This window comes from Cucurbita pepo, chromosome LG04 (genome assembly GCF_002806865.2).
Source record: "Cucurbita pepo subsp. pepo cultivar mu-cu-16 chromosome LG04, ASM280686v2, whole genome shotgun sequence".
Lineage (NCBI taxonomy): Eukaryota > Viridiplantae > Streptophyta > Magnoliopsida > Cucurbitales > Cucurbitaceae > Cucurbita > Cucurbita pepo.
Window position 1 is genome coordinate 9,016,670 of NC_036641.1, and position 16,590 is coordinate 9,033,259.

Genomic DNA, 16,590 nt, shown 5'->3' on the forward strand with positions numbered 1-16,590 from the left:
CAGAGTAATCCTCAACGAGGGCATTAGTAATCGTAAACAAAGGCATTCGAGGAACCCTAAATGTTGTTAGAGTAAAGGATCGTCAACGTAATCCAACAACGGCATTCTAGTGGTTTCGTTATTGGGTTAGCCCTTACTTTCGTTTTTGGGTTAGAACTTTCATTATTGGGTTGGGTTAGCCCTGATTCAAAATGAAATTCAAAGAGTCCAAGGGTTATCATATCAAGATTTAACGATTATGTTTCATTAACTAAATTCTTGAAACTAAACCTTAGCATTGGTTTCCATTTTTGAAACTTTTTTTGAATTGTTCGTTTACGAAACTTCGTTATTTAGCCATACACTTCACATCTAACTCACCACATGACATTATCAAATGGATAAGAATCTACAATCCTTTGCTCCAATTCGTTATTTAGCCATACACTTCACATCTAACTCACCACATGACATTATCAAATGGATAAGAATCTACAATCCTTTACTCCAACAACATCTAGAAATCCGGCAACTAAAAGTTACTAAGATCAGGCAACTAAAAGTTACTAAGATCAATACCAAGTATATAAACAATGATTTCAAATCTCGAGGTTAAACGTCAACTCTACGTAAGGCAGAGTTCCTTGTTCAAGAATCTTCTCTCCTCTTCTATTCTGTCCCAAAGAGTGACCGAGACCAATTCAATCACGTTGAATCTAGGCTCTCCTCTCCATATTCCGATGNTTTTTTTTTTTTTTTTTTTTTTTTCCATAGGTTTAATGGCATAGAATCTCTCATTTTTTCATTGAGAAAAAGTATAAATCATATTGATTTTTGGATGAAAGCAAGACTTTAGCATTAGCAAGGTTGAAGGAGCAGTGGATGATCGAAAAAAGTCTCTTACTACATTTTTTTTCTCGTTTATAAAAAATCTCCCTAACAAAATCCTAAACTAAGCTCCTAACAGAGAGCTTCGACGGCGAGCCTCTTGACAAGATCAGCGTTGCAGTCGGTAGCTCCAAAGCTAGCTTCAGAGACATCAATAGCGCAAGATTCTTTCCCAACGCACAAATTCTCAACAATCTTCAATGCATCGTTTTGGCTCTTGCACTCTCCCGTCGTGAAAGACCCACAACTCCCCAATGGATTGCCGTAGCTCGCGAAGGCAATCCCTGAAATCTGTCGCCCCTGACACGACAGCTCCAAACGGTGGTTGTCGTAAGCATGAGCGCAAGCTTTCTCCATGCCGATTGTTTTGAAGTTCACCAATGATGGGTTCCCTCCAAATTCCTCGAACAGAACCAGAGTGTTGTCGCCGTCGTTGATGAAGGATCTCGGCACGTGGTACCACCGCTGTGTTGGGTGGCCGCAGTTGCTGACGCATTTTTTGTTGTCATATGCGCCACGGTAGTCACATGGGTCCAAGCTGCAACCTTCTTCGGCTATGAAGCTCGGCCAGTAGCGGCCGAGGTTGTGGCCGTTGACCCAAGCAACCCCCTTGCCGAGGCCTTGTAAGTCTAGAGCCACTGGGTCGGTTCCTAATGGAGCTTTGAAGGTTGTTTTGTACCATGTCATCATTTTGTTTACTGGGAGATTCTCCGATTGCCATTTGGCGGCGAATCGGGAATCTGAACTGAAGAGACGATTTTCGAAGCCGTGTAATCCGATTTCGTATGACCATTTGTGAGATGAGAGATCTTTTATGAGTGTTTCATCGCCGTTGCGGCCGATTAATTCAACTGGGCCGGGGATTCCTGATTGAATCATGTCGAAGAAGGGCCCGTAGTTCTGAAAAACAGAGCAAAATATGTGAGATTTGTTGATGAGAAAAATCAGAAACAGAGCTCGGAGTTACGAACCTGGTAGCCGACGGTGGCGCTGAGAAGAGAGATTATGTTCTTTCCTGGCTTTAATTTCACTTGTCTCTCCATAAAGTAATTGAAAATTCCATATGAAGCCCATTGGGAGCCGATATGTTGGCCGTTGACGAAGGCGTGGAGGACATGGCCGCTGCCGTTGATTCGCAGAGTCATGTCGTTGCTCCAAATCCGGTCGGTTTTCTTCAAGTGAACGCTGTAATTTGGGAAAGAACATCAAATTAGGGAAATGGGTAAGGCTTAAATCGATGAAATTCGTGCTCCATTTCGAGGATTTTACCTTGTCATGTACCAGAGATAATCACTGGCGTCGTTAGCAGCAGCTTTCTGATCAAGAAGCATATTAGCACTGACTTGTCCTTTGCCTAATCTCGCGGTGGCGTCGAGATTCTCCGGCCGCCACACCCATTGCAACGCCGCCGGGTCTTCCTCCGCCTTGTTTTCCTTCTTCACCATCACGGAAGTTTGTGTGTTCACTTTTGCTGTGTTGTAAACCTCTGTTTGACAGTCGGGAAGAATGCTGACGGACCACGCCGGTATTTTAAAGTCTTTTCCGTTGTAGCTGACCGTCGCGTCGTTTGTTACGTTTGCGTTGCTGAAGAAACAAGCCGACCCTTCTTTTGTAGTATATTTGGTGATCTAAATTGAGAAAAATAACAATGTTTAATCATTGAAACAGAGCAAAAACAGATGAGATCCGTTTTTTGGTTCTTACAGAAACAGAGTTGCCCAAATCGGTGGTGTTCACGTCGCCGGAAACCAGAGGCTTCTCAATGGACATCAAAGCATCGTGAAGCTGCTTCAAATGGCCGTATTTGGGTTGATTCAGATTACCATACTCATCCAACGGTGCATCGTAATCATAAGAGGTGGTGATGTACGGACCGCCGGCCATCCGGTCGAAGTTCGTCCCGCCGTGGTACTGAAAAAAACCGGTCACCGGAGCTATAAAAACCAAAACCCAGATGCAAAAACCGATGAATTAAGGACCTGAGCACAAACCATGTAGTAGTTTTGGAAAGTGCCGCCGAGTTGGTAGAATCTAGCGACGGAGAAGGCCAAATCTTCGGAGGTTCTATGTGGGTCTTTTCCGCCCCAGCTCTTGAACCAACCAGTCCAATTTTCAGTCCACATTTTGGGGCTGTTTGGATTGTTGGGAGTGAACTGATCGCAGTACCAGCCATTGCAGGTGTTGATCATTGGCTCGGGTGCGTCGGCTTGCTGACACATGATCCATGGAACTCCAACTTTCAACGAGTCCGCCATGGATGCACACCAGTTAACATAAGCTTTTCCAGCTTCGCCGTAAGGGGTCATTACGTTACCGTATTCATTTTCAATCTGAGCTAGAATCACTGGACCACCTTGTGAGGCGAAAAGATTCTCCTTCTTCACCATGTCCACAATCAACGTCGTGAAGTTTTGCATCTCATTCTGCTCATAAACAAAAACTTCAAAAACAGAGTATTAAAAGTTTCAAAAAACAGAGGAAAATGACGATGAAAATGTTACCATGAATACGGAATTTAAAGTTCTGAGTTCAATTCCAGGAAGGTTATGCAGCCAAACCGGAAAACCTCTGTAAATTCCAAAGATTAGAATTCAGTGTACAAAAAACAGAGCAAGTTACAGAAGAACAGAAAAACAGAGCAATATACCCATAATTCCACTCGGCGCAGACATATGGGCCAATGCGAAGAACAGCGTAAAGGCCTTGATCTTGAATGGTTTTAAGGAACCTTATGAGATCAAGATTGGCAGTGAAATCATATTGACGACGAATCGGCTCATGGGCATTCCAGAAAACATAAGTTTCAATGGCGTTCAATCCACCTTCCTTTGATTTTCTGATCAAATCAGGCCACATCTGCAATAAACAGAGCATCCAAACCCAACCCATTTCAATTTGATATCAAATGATCAAAAAAACCCATTTGAATTTGATATCAACTGTACCTGAGGAGTGCTTCGTGGGTAGTGGATAGAACCAGAGAGTAAGATCCTAGGTTGGCCATCAATGGTGATAGCTCTGTTCGTGTGAGAAACTTGGATGGCAGAGGCGAAGAGGACGACATTCAAGAGAAGAACGAAGCAGAAGAAGCCTGATGAACAATCCATGGTGTCCTCCAATTGTGATCTGAATTTTGTTGTGAGAAATGAATTGGTGTGTGAATGTATTTATAGTGTAGAGGAGTGAATAAAACAGTGATTCCGTTGAAAAGATTTTAAAATCGTAACAGAGTTGAGTTTATCTCGTTTTTAACTCTTTCTAATAATAAGAATTAATTTTAAAAAAAGAAAATAAGTATATCCAAATTTATAATTATTTTTGTAATAATGTGTTTTTTAATGGATAATATATTAGGTAGCTATTTTATTCTTTTTCTTTCATTGGGTAGAAATATGGAATTGATTTGGTTGTTAGAACATATCTGAATTATTAAAATGAATAAAAATAATATAATGTAAAGATAATTTAGTAATTTGTATACATAACATATTAAAAATTTTAAAAGATAATTTATTAATTTCTATGAAATTTTAGTTATTAAGCGATAAATAAGATTTTTTAAAGATTTTTTTAAATAATAAAAAAAAATTTGACAACCCAGCTCAAAAATAGATGGTTGAGTTGAATTAGTTGGGATCTAAGGCCACCAACCCAACCAACTTAAAATTTCAAGCTCTGTCTAAAATATTTATATTCAACTATATGGTTAAGAGGATGATCAGCCACATTGGAATTGAGACTCGAACTCTTAAGAAGGCAGCGATGGAGAATTTTCTAAGCAAAAGTGTGACGGTCCGCAATGCCACATGGAGGTCTACCTATGTACAGTGAACTTCTTTTCTTGAAGAAGAAACAATGACTATATTCGAATAATAATCATCCGCTAATTCTTTCTTTTCAATGGCGTCCATGCCTATATTCGAATAATAATCATCCACTAATTCTTTCTTTTCAATGGCGTCCATGCCTCTCATTTTATTCGTTCCTACAAAAATTTCTTATTTAATTTATGGAATCCTCGAACAGCCTCAATCAACCAAGTTGTTATCATCTTATAGCTTGGTAGGGAGCTTTAATTCAGAGTTGAATATCTCGAAATCCTGAACCAAATGATAAACACATTTGAAACGATAATTGGTGGGAAGTCAATAAACTTCTAAAATCGGACACTAATTTTGAGAAAATGATCTAAAAATAAAAGATGAAATTTTGTTGAGAGATATAAGGGGATGAACGAAACCAAAAATTCCTCAGCCTCCCAAAAATAACAATCAAACCAAAAATGGAGGCTATAAAATCAGCTCCGCATTCTTCATCATCTCCTCAGCTCTGCACAAAAAGCACAAATAACAAAGAGCCTGCGGCAGAAGAATAAGAATAAGAACAAGAACAATGGCGAAATCTGCAGTAATGCTTGTTTCAGCCCTCTGCCTCATGTCGCTCATCAACATCGCAACCTGCGAGAAGGAACGCTTCTTCGTGGAAGGCAAAGTGTATTGCGACACATGCCGGATCCAATTCTTCACAAAAGTCAGCAAATTCCTCGAAGGTGACAAANAAAAAAAAAAAAAAAAAAAAAAAAAAAAAAAGCCCTAACCCTAAGGATTTGGGAATTCTGAAATAGAAATTGAAATTGCAGGAAACTAATTTTTCAAATTAAAAACAAAAAACTAACCCTAAGGATTTAGGGATTCGGAAATTGAAATTGCAGGTAACTAATTTTTCAAATGAAAAACAAAAAAAGGAAAAAAGCCCTAACCCTAAGGATTTGGGGATTCTGAAACTGAAAATGAAATTGCAGGCGCGACTGTGAAATTGGAATGCAGAGACATCGAAGGAGGAAATGTGACGTTCAGCAAAGAGACGGAGACGGATAAATCGGGGAGTTACAAGATCGAGACGGACAAAGATCACGAGGAAGAGGTGTGCGAGGTGTCGCTGGTGAAGAGTAAGGATCCGGATTGCGATGAAATCACGAAGGAAGGGTACGCACACAAATCCAGAGTGAGTATCACCAGCAACAGTGGAATCACCAGCCCCGAACGCCTTGCCAATCCGTTGTCGTTCATGAAGAAGGAGAAGTTGCCTGAGTGCAAGGAGGTTCTCAGAGAGCTCGGCTTCGACGAATATGGCAACATCGTCTAAACTAAACCACCACCGCCAATGTTCTTTATAATAGTGGACAAACAAACACCACGCATTTCTTACCAAACTTCTCTATTATTTCTTTATATTAATAAAATGATTTACTAATTTTCTTCTATTTATATAATTTAATTTCATGCATTTTCTACCATGCAAGCTTTCACCCCGGACGAAAACTACTAGAAAAACGTCACCCTACATCTCACCATGAACACGAAATCTCTAGAAATACGTCATCTTACATCTCACCCTGAATACGAAGTCTCTAGAAAAACGTCACCCTGAATACGAAGTCTCTAGAAAAACGTCACCCTGAATACGAAGTCTCTAGAAAAACGTCACCCTGAATACGAAGTCTCTAGAAACACGAAACACGTCACCCTGAATACGAATTCTCTAGAAACACGAAACACGTCACCCTGAACACGAATTCTCTAGAAACACGAAACACGTCACCCTGAACACGAATTCTCTAAAAACCCACACGATGTAAAATATATCTTTTCTCACCATCTCCATAGTGTATGAGACAAATGTATGCATTTTGATTAGGGTCGAATTCTATGGTTACGATTCTACCATATATGTCTTTTTCATTCTGTCGAAATTCGATTTTACGGTATAGATGCTTATGACCTCCCCCTCTATGCCCTGCAGTAATGATTCCTCTGGCATCACGACCTTTACCACAACTATAATGGCCCAGCCCTGCCGCTAGTAGATATCGTCCTCTTTGGACTTTCCCTTTCAGGCTTCCCCCAAGTATTTAAAACGCGTCTGCTATGGAGAGGTTTCCACAACCTTATATAGGGTGTTTTGTTCTCCTCCCCAACCGATGTGGGATATCACAATCCACCCTCCTTCAGGGCCCAGCGTTCTCGCTGGCCCTCGCTCCTTTCTCCAATCGATGTGGGACCCCCATCAAATCCACCCGCCTTTGGAGAACAACCTCCTTGCTGGCACATCGCCCGATACCTGGCTTTGATACCATTTGTAATGGCCCAGGCCCACCGCTAGCAGATATTGTCCTCTTTGGGTTTTCCTTTTTGGGCTTCCCCTTAAGGTTTTTAAAACGCATCTGCTAGGGAGAGGTTTCCACACCCTCATAAAGGGTGTTTCTTTCTCGTCTCAATATGGGATATGACAACAAAGATGTTGTCCATAGATGAAATTATTTTGTGGATTGGAAGACTGTCTACGGCTCCATTGCGTGTGCTCAGGGTAGAAGTTTGTATAAATGTATTGCCATGCTATTAAGTATTTTGATTTAAGTTCGAGTTTTTGCATTTTATGATCTCGAGACTGATGCTTCATAAAAATGAATTATATGGTTCATTGCTGTCTGGCTGTGTTTCTTAGTTGCCACAAATTTTGAGAGTTTAGCCTCTTCAAAAGCTTTTCTGGTTGTTACTAACATATTTTGTTGCAGTTGTTAGCATTGGTGCTGCACTCTTCCTGTTCCAGCAGCTATCCGGGATTAACGCCGTCGTATATTATTCGACTTCGGTATTTCGTAGTGCTGGAGTTGCTTCCGACATTGCAGCGAGTGCTCTCGTTGCAGCAGCTAACGTCTTTGGTTAGTTCTTGGTCTTCCTTTTACCGAGTCGTCTTGGGACACTAGTGTCTGTGTATCGACGTGTTCTTTTGTAAAACGAGACGAGTAATCTTCTTCCTTCCAGGCACGACCATTGCATCTTCTTTAATGGATCGTCAGGGACGGAAAAGTCTTCTCACAATTAGCTTTTGTGGAATGGTATGTTATTTACTTATCGGTCGACACGAACGATTAATCTGAATCGCTATTTGGAGATGACATTAGCCTTGGTGACTGTTTTAGGCTGCATCTATGTTGCTGCTGTCTTTGACCTTCAGTTGGAGCGCCTTGGCACCCTATTCTGGCACCCTNTGTCCATAGATCAAATTATTTCGTGGATTGGATTTTACTTGACTGTCTACGGCTCCATTGCGTGTGCTCGGGTAGAAGTTTTGTATATTTTAATTTAAGTTCTTTTCTCTAGAAACGTCACAAAAACACGTCACCCTGTCCTCGAATGGCATGGCTGAGCCTAATTGAAACTTAGGGCCCAACAAATGATCCTTAGATGTGGGCCGAGAATTAGAAAGGTTTGAGTCTCTTGGGCTGCCACGTAGGACTTATATATATATATATATATATATATATATATATATATATATATATATATATTTTAAAGTTTTCCCCCAAAATATAGACAATATTATAAACAAATAAAAATACAGAAAATTAGAGTTAAAAGAGGTCATCACAAAATCAAATATATATTATAAACTTAATTTTTATAATTAAATTAAAATTCAAAACCATACTAATTTTAACTTATATATTTTATTTGGAATTCAAATACAACATTTTATAATCAAAATTGAAATAATGATGCTTGGGAAAAATTGCATATGAAAATAGCATTTTTTTAAGTCAACAAAAAAATTTGACATTTTAAGCTCAAATCACCTCAAAAGTCAAAAGCTATCTCAATTATTTCCGATGCCAAATAAAATTTTAGGCTATAATTGATGTTCATGTAGCCTTAAAAGTCAATCATATCAAAATTATCGTTTCGAGGGGACCTCACCTCACGATCTAAGGTCAAATCGAGCTAAACAACAAACAAACAAAACCTAAATCAAAACATGAATTCCAATAAATTTAGTAAAATCAACGAGAAGTGAAAAACTGTCACCTAACATAAATGACATATCACGGGATTGTGCAGTAACCTGCCCATGAAACCAAAACGACTCCTATGTCAAAATTGTTAGATAAACACAACCCCTTTGAACGTAAGCTCTCATGACTTTGCTCTGGGTTCCCCCATAAGGCATCAAGCTAATGGAGAGAGTATTATTTAATTATAAACCCATGATGATTCTCTAAATGATGTGAGACTTCATCATCCAACAAAAATTACCCTTATGTCCCTACTTGGCAAGTCTAGATCAACACGGTTAGTCTAGCAAGAAATTCGACGAATAGAGTCTGCCCAAGACAACACAGTACTCTTCCCTGCTCGATTAAACGAGCACTCAAAGAATAAATGATACCAAGATTCTCCCAAAGACATACACGATCAACTAGAAACATTTCATCCATAAAAATAACACTGTGAGATCCCATTAGAGAGAGGAACAGATGTCAGCGAGGACACTGACCTCCAAAGAAGTAGATTGTGAGATTCCACGTTGATCAGAGAGAAGAACGAGTGCTAATGAGAGCGCTAGGCCCCAAAAAAGGTAAATTGTGAGATCCCACGTCGATCAAAGAGGAGAACGAGTACTAATGGGAGCGCTAGGCCCCAAAACATTCTGTGTGAAAACCTCTTTCTTACTAGACACGTTCTAAAAGCCCAAACAACTTAGAAAAACCAACCGAATCAAACCAAGCTAATCAAAATAGAAACTAGAAAAAGAAAAAAAAAATACAAAATGGGAAATATTAATAATAGTTTTAAAAGCTATGAACCAAGGAGTTGTCATGGTTAAGCCATGGCCTCTGCAAGCTTCTTCACCAGAAAAACAGAGCACAAAACAGAGGTCTACGCAAAAATGGCGAGTCTTTCTGTAACCCAAAACAAGAACCCTAATACAAAACAGCTCAACTAGATTTCACAATACTTGATAATATATAAAGAAGCACCATTAAAGTTATGGCTGCACAGCCAAACCCAGCCACGAGTTGTCGCCGGCGTTCTTGCTACCCGTCGGGATGCCCTGGTACGGCGCTCTGGCAGTCAGCCTGTTGAAAACAGAGCAAATTAAACCCATTTCCATGGAGGTGAGCTGAGGGAATTGAATTTAAACCCACCTGTCTTTTCTCTTCTCCAAGAAACGCTGAATCGAAGCTTTACGAGCCATCGGAAGAGCTGCGGAAATGGAAGAGAAATAATCAGCCGGCGACGAGAAGTTGAGGAAATCTAGAAAAGGGGTTTGTTGGTTATGAGTTAATTACCACCAGTAACGGGCTGCGGCTGTGGCGGCGGCGGCGGCGGAGTTTGGTTACGAGAGGAAGCAGGGGAAGTGGAGCTCAATGAATCAGCCGGAGTTTCGATCAATACCCGCTGGCCAGCGGCGTTCTTGGAGCTCTCTCTGCCGGCCAGAAACATAACTTCACCGACTCTGTCCACCGGAACATTGTTGAACACAAAAACTCGCCCGGCGTAAAAAATCGTCATTTGGGACGTTTGAGGCATCGCCATGGCCGATTTACAGACACTAAAACAAAATTTTCACTCANAAAAAAAAAAAAAAAAAAAAAAAAAAAAAAAAAAAAAACAAGACGGTCGAGAACTCAGTTCATTACACACCTCGAATCGACGTCGTTTGAGACACCAAATCCAGCTTGCTGAGGGAACAAATCCAAAGACTTCCGATTCACCATTTTTTCCGGCTGATAGAAGAATTCCGGCGCCGACCCTACAAATTTCAGTTTCTCCCAAATCAAAACAAACCCCTTAAAATAAATTCCAATCCCAACCCACAAAACCCACACAAATCCTCACCGTTTTTCCGCCGCCGACAAGCTGAGAAACCCGTGTTCAGATCCCCGCCGGAAACCAACATACCACCGACGGGAACAAAACCTCGCTTCTCCGGCGAGTTCGATGCCGATCTCTGAGAAGAAACCCGAGAGAATCCGGAAGAACTCGACATGGGTTTGCAGAAAAAAACCAGAGAATGGAAAAAGTTTTGATCTTAAAGAAGAAGATGAGAGTTTTTATAAAATAGCTGCCGGAGGTGGGATTCATTAATGGTCGGACTCGGACATAAAATAAAAACTTAAATGAAATTAATTTTTCAATAATTTAATTCCAAAAAAATAAAAATAAAAACACGAGGAATATGTGGAGTTTTTACTTGGCGGTTTCCAGCAAATGAAAAGAACAAAAAAAAAAAAAAAAAAAGGAATAAAGCGTTTGATGCAGCATTTCCAACACGTGTTCTTTGTGTTCTATTTGAACTAGTTTGACCTTCAAAGAATATTTATTTACGAGTTTGCCATTCCTTGGTGGGCCCGGTGGAAGGTTAAATTGGTCATTTCAGTTTGATGAAGATGCTTCTGGATTGAAATTCCCCGTGGTTTAAATTTAAATTTAAAATTCATTTCCATCCTTTTTATTTTATTTTTGTCTTATTTTAAGCTTTTAAAAATATATTTATTATTATTATTATTATTATTTGACCATTATCCATTAGGAATAGTATAAAACACAGTAATAAATAATAATAATAATAATAATAAATAAATAAATAAATAAAAGTATGCTTTATTAATAGACTAAGATTTTATGGCCATTATTAACTCAATAGTTTGCACACTCGTCCCTACAAATTAATGGTGAGGACTAAAGTTTGATATTTTTAAATAATTGAAGGACTAAATAGAAATATTGAAAACTATTTAGGATATTTAAGTAAATAACTTTTTTTATTCAAATCCTTCCAACTATATCGAGCTTAACGGTACATCTATTGGGTTAATGAAAGCAATAATAACTTCTCCATAGAAGAATCACGAGGATTTAAAGCAACTACATTTAATGTTTATCTAATAAGTTGTATGTGGTCTCTTTTTCAAACAGGTGTAGAGGTCATGTTTGAGTGTTCAAAGAACGGATAAGTCTTTTGGAATAATTGGATGATAAAAAGTCCGAGTTATTCCACTTTTCCTTCCTTGTTTGCCTAAAAATATTCGTTTATGGTTGAATTGGTACTCGTCTTTGATGATGCGCAGAGAAATAACTTTTAACGTATAAAATGCAATATTAATAAAATAATACTTTATTATGTTGGAGAAGAGAATAGAGTGATCCCACAACTGTTGGAGAGAATAACAAAGTATTTCTTATAAGGGTGTGGTAATTTCTCTCTAACAAAAGCATTTTAAGAACTTGAGGGAAAGTTGACAAAGAAAAATCCAAAGAGGATAATATTTACTGGTGGTGGACTTGGACCGGTATTAGAGCCAACCACGGGGCAATGTGCTAGTAAGTACGCTAGACCTTTAAGGGGTGTGGATTGTGAGATCTCACGTCGGTCGGCTGTTGAAAGGAACAAAGCATCTCTTGTAAGAGTGTGAAAATCTCTCTCTGATGGTCACATTTTAAAACTTTGAGGGGTGTGGAAACCTCTCCCTACTAGACGCACAACATTTCTTATAAGAGTATGAAAACCTCTCCCTAGTAGATGCGTTATAAGAGCGTGAAAACCTCTCACTCGTAGATGCGTGAACCTCCAAGGGGCTGGATTGTGAGATCCCACAACGGTTGAAAAGGGGAATGAAGCATTTCTTATAAGCATATGGAAACCTCTCCATCGTGGATGCGTTTTAACTTTAAGGGGAAAGCTAAGGGAAAGTCTACCGTTATAATCTCAAATGGCAAATATTTAAACAGGCACATCCATTTACTCAATTTCCACGTGTTCCATATGGCACTTGGTATTATCATCAATATTTTTGCTTATACAAGTAATGATCTGAATCAAGAAAGCCTATGATTTGAGCTCACTTTCAGTACAAATTGCCAATCAATCCATCCCACTTTGCCAACATCCATCTTTTTCACAGCCCCACCACCACCAAACTCTGCTACCTGCAAGTTGAATGAAGAACAGCCATGGCCATTCAAATGAACTGGAACCTACACATTAGAGAAATAACTCAGAAATCAAAGCTATCTATTCTAATAAAAAAAAGGGTTCCTCTGTACATCTCTAGCAGACAAAAAAAATTGCAAATTTCAGACATAAAATAGACATGAGAGTCTTTAACTGGTGTTAAAAGAAGAGCAAGAAGAAGAAAAAAACAGTTTTTAGTGGTTTGATCAAATCAGCTAGCTGCTACTCAAAACTCGTAGTCGATATCTGTTGCATTTTGAGAAGCCGAGCGTTTAATTAGTCGTTCATGCTCGTCGTAACGGTCGAGGTTGACACAAGGAGCAGGGAAGATGGTTCCTATAACTTGTCCTTGAACAAATGCACATTGGAATATTTGTTTCTTTTTGTATGTTATTCCCACTGACATATCCCTGAATGTCACATTTCTTACTGGAATGTCTTCGCTTCCGTGCATTCGAACGGGCACTCGAACTCCCTGCCCATGGATGCTCGTGAAGCTTATGTCCTTCAGCACTGGAACTGCCTTTGGGTCATGTCCTTCGTCAGGGTGTTCGTTGTAGTCTGTCTTTACGACAATCCCAATACGTACAACGTCGAGGGTCAGATTTCGATAAGTAATGTCTTTCACATATCCTCCTCTCCCTGGAGCAGTCTTGATCCGAACACCTCGCCTGGAGTTCCACACCACGACATTCTCTATGGTGATGCCTGATACGCCACCTGACATCTCGCTACCGATCGATATCCCAGCACTGAAGAATTTCAACCAAAATGATGAGTTAGCTATCTTTTCATATGACGTGAATCTAGTTGATATGTGTTTTGATCACGAATGGATGCGAGATATTTACCTAACCATAGATTGAACAACGACGTTTCGGATTCGTATATTTCTCGAGGGTTGCCCATAAGCAATGCCATACTGATCCCATCCACTCTTGATTGCAATGCCATCGTCTCCCACACTTATGTAACAATCCTCAATCAACATATCTTCACATGAATCTGTTCGGGAAATATACAAAACGGAGCAAACCGTTATCAAATGACCATTTATAAAGTTCAAACACGTAAAAAATTTAATGACCGATTTAGAATGACTTTCTAAGTGCTTAAAAAGTGTTTTTAAACGCTTCAAAAGTCATTCCAAACCCGTTCGTAGTTTAACAAGGACAGAGATCGATTTTCCTATGCTTCCAACTAACTTAGGTTAAGCTCCAAATCAAATCGAATTAAACTTGACCCGAACGCATCAATATCCTACCCCTTAAACTCAATCATAATGCATGTCATTAGGCAGGTGCCACCTAGTCTAGAAAACTGAGTTACAGGCCCATCTTCTGCATACAAAGTTACACTGTAACAGCCCAAGCCTACGGCTAGCAGATATTGTCCGTTTTGGCACATTACATATCGTTGTCAGTCTCACCCTTATAAAAAATGTTTCATTTTCCTCTCTAACTGATGTGGGATCTCACAATCCACCCCCCTTTGATGCCAACGTCATCACTAGCACTCGTTCCCCTCTCCAATCGACGTGAGATCTCACATACACTATGGGAAAAACTAAAATGGTCTTTGCTTCTTTAGTTCGATGTATCCAACATTCATCTAATACACAAGCTAATGCAATTTATCGACATCAGCACAAGGAACGACTTAACCTACTCTACGTTTACTATACAGCAGTCGCATCATTACATTAAACCAACCATCCGATTGGGAAACAATATAAACAAAGCACTAAAGCTTACCAGGATCTATTCCATCTGTATTTGGTGCATCATGTATCGGAGCCAAGATCGTAACATTCTGGATAGTAACGTTCTTACAGTCGTATGGATGAAGAGTCCAAAATGGAGAGTCGCGCAAAGTTATATTGCTGATCAAAATATTCCTTGACCACATGATCTGAACAAGGGGACCCCTTGTGTGGTTCAGAAGTTTTTGGCGAAATTTCTTCCACCATGTTTGACCCTGTCCATTTATGGTACCATTATTCCCTGTAAGTCATGACATATACACAATCAGAAGTCACAAATGGTTGAAGCTTCAACAAGTTTATGCTGAGATTCCCAAGCAAGGATTAACAAAAAAGTAACTAAATAAAGAAATCTCGACGAACCTGACCTGTTATCACGACATCTATGAGATTTTGACCATGGATCAAACTCCCGTAACGAGGTCCAGCATGCTCCCTTCCGTACCCATAGGAAGGCAAAGGAGGCATCAGTGGCCAATATTTTTCATCCTGTGACATGAATAAGATTAGCCAACATTCATCCCGTTTCTAGAAGCCCGTTGTAGAAACTAACGAAGAAATAATAAATGCTACAATGGTTAAACGAGATGACCGAAACAATCCATTAGTTTAACTAGAAACTACTGAATGATGGGTACTATGAGATCCCACCTGAGATCCCACATCAGTTGGAAATGGAAACAAAACATTCCTTATAAGGGTATGGAAACTTCTCCCTAGTAGACCCATTTTAAAACCATGAGGCTGACAACGATACATAACAGGTCAAATCTGACAATATCTGCTAGCGGTGGGCTTGGACTATTACAAGTGGCATACTAGACAAAATGTTGAAACACAAACACGTCCATATAAGATTACATATTCAAAACAACATGCGAAAACCTTTACGGTACTCGAGCAGGGCAGTCTTGTTGAAGAACAATTTAACGTTACTACAACCATCTTTCCATGGATAAATAGGTGAAGATGGGGATGGAAGTGCACAAGTAGTTACGTTCTCGTGGGCAGCAGATAATCGAACAAGTAACTACACAAATAATCGAACAATCGCCTATAGCTCTCGTAACATGATAAAACTTTCATCATTCATAATTGTGGAAGGTCCAAAGGTCTAACTCTTGATAGCTGCTTCTAGGTTCTTGATTTTAAGAACACTCAAGATCTTATAACCAATCTAGTACGAATTCATAGCCTAAACTATGCATATCTACTGATAATTTTCACTACTCAGCTTCATTCAAAATGAGTATCAATAACAACAGTAATTGCTAATACATTATGGCGATCCTAACAAGTTTAAACAGAAGAAGCCAACAATTCCATCAAGTTATTCCCAGCAGCACAGTTCTAACCAAATTCAAACAAAAAATTTAACGAAATTCAAGTTGAAACAGACCTGAATCCCCAATATAACAGCATCTTGATCGAGAAACAAAGTCATATGACTAGTGAGATTAAAGGGAGCCGTAAGCCAACGGCCAGGAGGAACATTAAGCTGTCCGCCGCCTCTGGCCCGCCACTTCGAAATGGCATAAATGGCGTTCGCGAAGGCCACGGTATTCAAAGTGACCCCATCGCCCACTCCTCCAAAATCCGTCAAATTAAACGCAACAGGCCGCGTCCTCGGAAACGGTCTGAACGGGACACTCCGGTGGAAAAGGAACTCATCATCAATAGTGCACTGCCAGAGCAACATCGAAGCCACCGCCATGATCCAGAACACTGTAAACATCGTCCAGTACGTGGAGATGAAGCCCGGATTGCATCGCTTGAACTCGATCCTCTTGTTGTTGAACCGCCCACCGTGAATTGAGGTCCCAAACCTCATTAACACGATGATGCCGAATTGATTATGCACCGAAATTAGTGACTAATGAGCATAATCAATAAACTGGGTCGGTTTGAGTTGCAGAATCACGAACACGAGTGATCTTGCAACGGAATTTGGAATTCAGAAGCTGAAAACAGTAATTAAAGAACAAGAGAAGTTGTTAGTGATCAAAATATGTGAAATATTTTGAAGATCAGTAAAGCTCAACTGCGAGATTGAGTGTAGTTGAAGATTTTCGAGTTTAATCCAGAAGTTGGGATTTCCTATAAATTCTAATCTTCAAATTTAAAAAATAAGATTTAAAAAAAAATACAATATATTATTTATTGAA

General features: G+C 39.6%; 4 protein-coding genes and 1 long non-coding RNA gene across 7 annotated transcripts; 2 read left to right on the forward strand and 3 right to left on the reverse strand.

The window, feature by feature from the left end:
* Positions 1-740: 740 nt before the first annotated feature.
* LOC111792604 (beta-galactosidase 15-like) lies at positions 741-4,086 on the reverse strand. The gene is made up of 8 exons (XM_023674115.1): positions 3,813-4,086; positions 3,515-3,723; positions 3,369-3,435; positions 2,859-3,290; positions 2,572-2,778; positions 2,137-2,495; positions 1,839-2,052; positions 741-1,767 (listed from the first exon to the last, which is right to left on the reverse strand). The coding sequence occupies exons 1-8, from the start codon at positions 3,972-3,974 to the stop codon at positions 940-942; spliced, it is 2,478 nt and encodes an 825-aa protein (XP_023529883.1). The 5' UTR covers positions 3,975-4,086; the 3' UTR covers positions 741-939.
* A 404-nt stretch (positions 4,087-4,490) lies between these two features.
* On the forward strand, positions 4,491-6,097 carry LOC111792606 (olee1-like protein). The gene is made up of 2 exons (XM_023674117.1): positions 4,491-5,416; positions 5,669-6,097. The coding sequence occupies exons 1-2, from the start codon at positions 5,260-5,262 to the stop codon at positions 6,010-6,012; spliced, it is 501 nt and encodes a 166-aa protein (XP_023529885.1). The 5' UTR covers positions 4,491-5,259; the 3' UTR covers positions 6,013-6,097.
* Positions 6,098-7,038: 941 nt separating this feature from the next.
* LOC111792607 lies at positions 7,039-7,920 on the forward strand. The gene is made up of 3 exons (XR_002814828.1): positions 7,039-7,588; positions 7,692-7,765; positions 7,850-7,920. It is a non-coding gene; the product is annotated as an uncharacterized LOC111792607 (long non-coding RNA).
* Positions 7,921-9,357: 1,437 nt separating this feature from the next.
* LOC111792605 (protein TIFY 10A-like) lies at positions 9,358-10,817 on the reverse strand. Its single transcript, XM_023674116.1, has 5 exons — positions 10,548-10,817; positions 10,353-10,461; positions 9,998-10,260; positions 9,854-9,911; positions 9,358-9,784 (listed from the first exon to the last, which is right to left on the reverse strand). Exons 1-5 carry the CDS (start codon positions 10,696-10,698, stop codon positions 9,694-9,696), a joined length of 672 nt encoding a protein of 223 aa, XP_023529884.1. The 5' UTR covers positions 10,699-10,817; the 3' UTR covers positions 9,358-9,693.
* Positions 10,818-12,443: 1,626 nt separating this feature from the next.
* On the reverse strand, positions 12,444-16,517 carry LOC111792239 (probable polygalacturonase). Of its 3 annotated transcripts, none has more exons than XM_023673596.1 (6): positions 15,825-16,517; positions 14,794-14,914; positions 14,418-14,666; positions 13,515-13,668; positions 13,094-13,415; positions 12,444-12,686 (listed from the first exon to the last, which is right to left on the reverse strand). In XM_023673596.1, the coding sequence occupies exons 1-6, from the start codon at positions 16,254-16,256 to the stop codon at positions 12,528-12,530; spliced, it is 1,437 nt and encodes a 478-aa protein (XP_023529364.1). In that variant the 5' UTR covers positions 16,257-16,517; the 3' UTR covers positions 12,444-12,527. The 3 variants fall into 3 exon arrangements, 2 of the variants coding, with proteins under 2 accessions (XP_023529364.1, XP_023529363.1); XR_002814763.1 differs by having other exon boundaries at positions 12,608-12,686; positions 12,818-13,415; XM_023673595.1 differs by lacking the exon at positions 12,444-12,686 and having other exon boundaries at positions 12,703-13,415.
* Positions 16,518-16,590: the final 73 nt, after the last annotated feature.

Coding starts and splice junctions, on each gene's coding strand:
- LOC111792605 (XM_023674116.1), bottom strand. CDS start 10,698: ATGTCGAGTTCTTCCGGATTCTCTCGGGTTTCTTCTCAGAGATCGGCA. Junction 10,261..10,352: donor TCAAACGACGTCGATTCGAG/GTGTGTAATGAA, acceptor ATTTTGTTTTAG/TGTCTGTAAATCGGCCATGG. Junction 9,912..9,997: donor GCCGCAGCCCGTTACTGGTG/GTAATTAACTCA, acceptor CCATTTCCGCAG/CTCTTCCGATGGCTCGTAAA.
- LOC111792604 (XM_023674115.1), bottom strand. CDS start 3,974: ATGGATTGTTCATCAGGCTTCTTCTGCTTCGTTCTTCTCTTGAATGTC. Junction 2,779..2,858: donor CTTTCCAAAACTACTACATG/GTTTGTGCTCAG, acceptor GGTTTTTTTCAG/TACCACGGCGGGACGAACTT. Junction 2,053..2,136: donor TATCTCTGGTACATGACAAG/GTAAAATCCTCG, acceptor CCCAAATTACAG/CGTTCACTTGAAGAAAACCG.
- LOC111792606 (XM_023674117.1), top strand. CDS start 5,260: ATGGCGAAATCTGCAGTAATGCTTGTTTCAGCCCTCTGCCTCATGTCG.
- LOC111792239 (XM_023673595.1), bottom strand. CDS start 16,256: ATGAGGTTTGGGACCTCAATTCACGGTGGGCGGTTCAACAACAAGAGG. Junction 14,915..15,824: donor CTGTTATATTGGGGATTCAG/GTCTGTTTCAAC, acceptor TTCATGTCACAG/GATGAAAAATATTGGCCACT. Junction 13,416..13,514: donor GTTGTTCAATCTATGGTTAG/GTAAATATCTCG, acceptor GAAATTCTTCAG/TGCTGGGATATCGATCGGTA.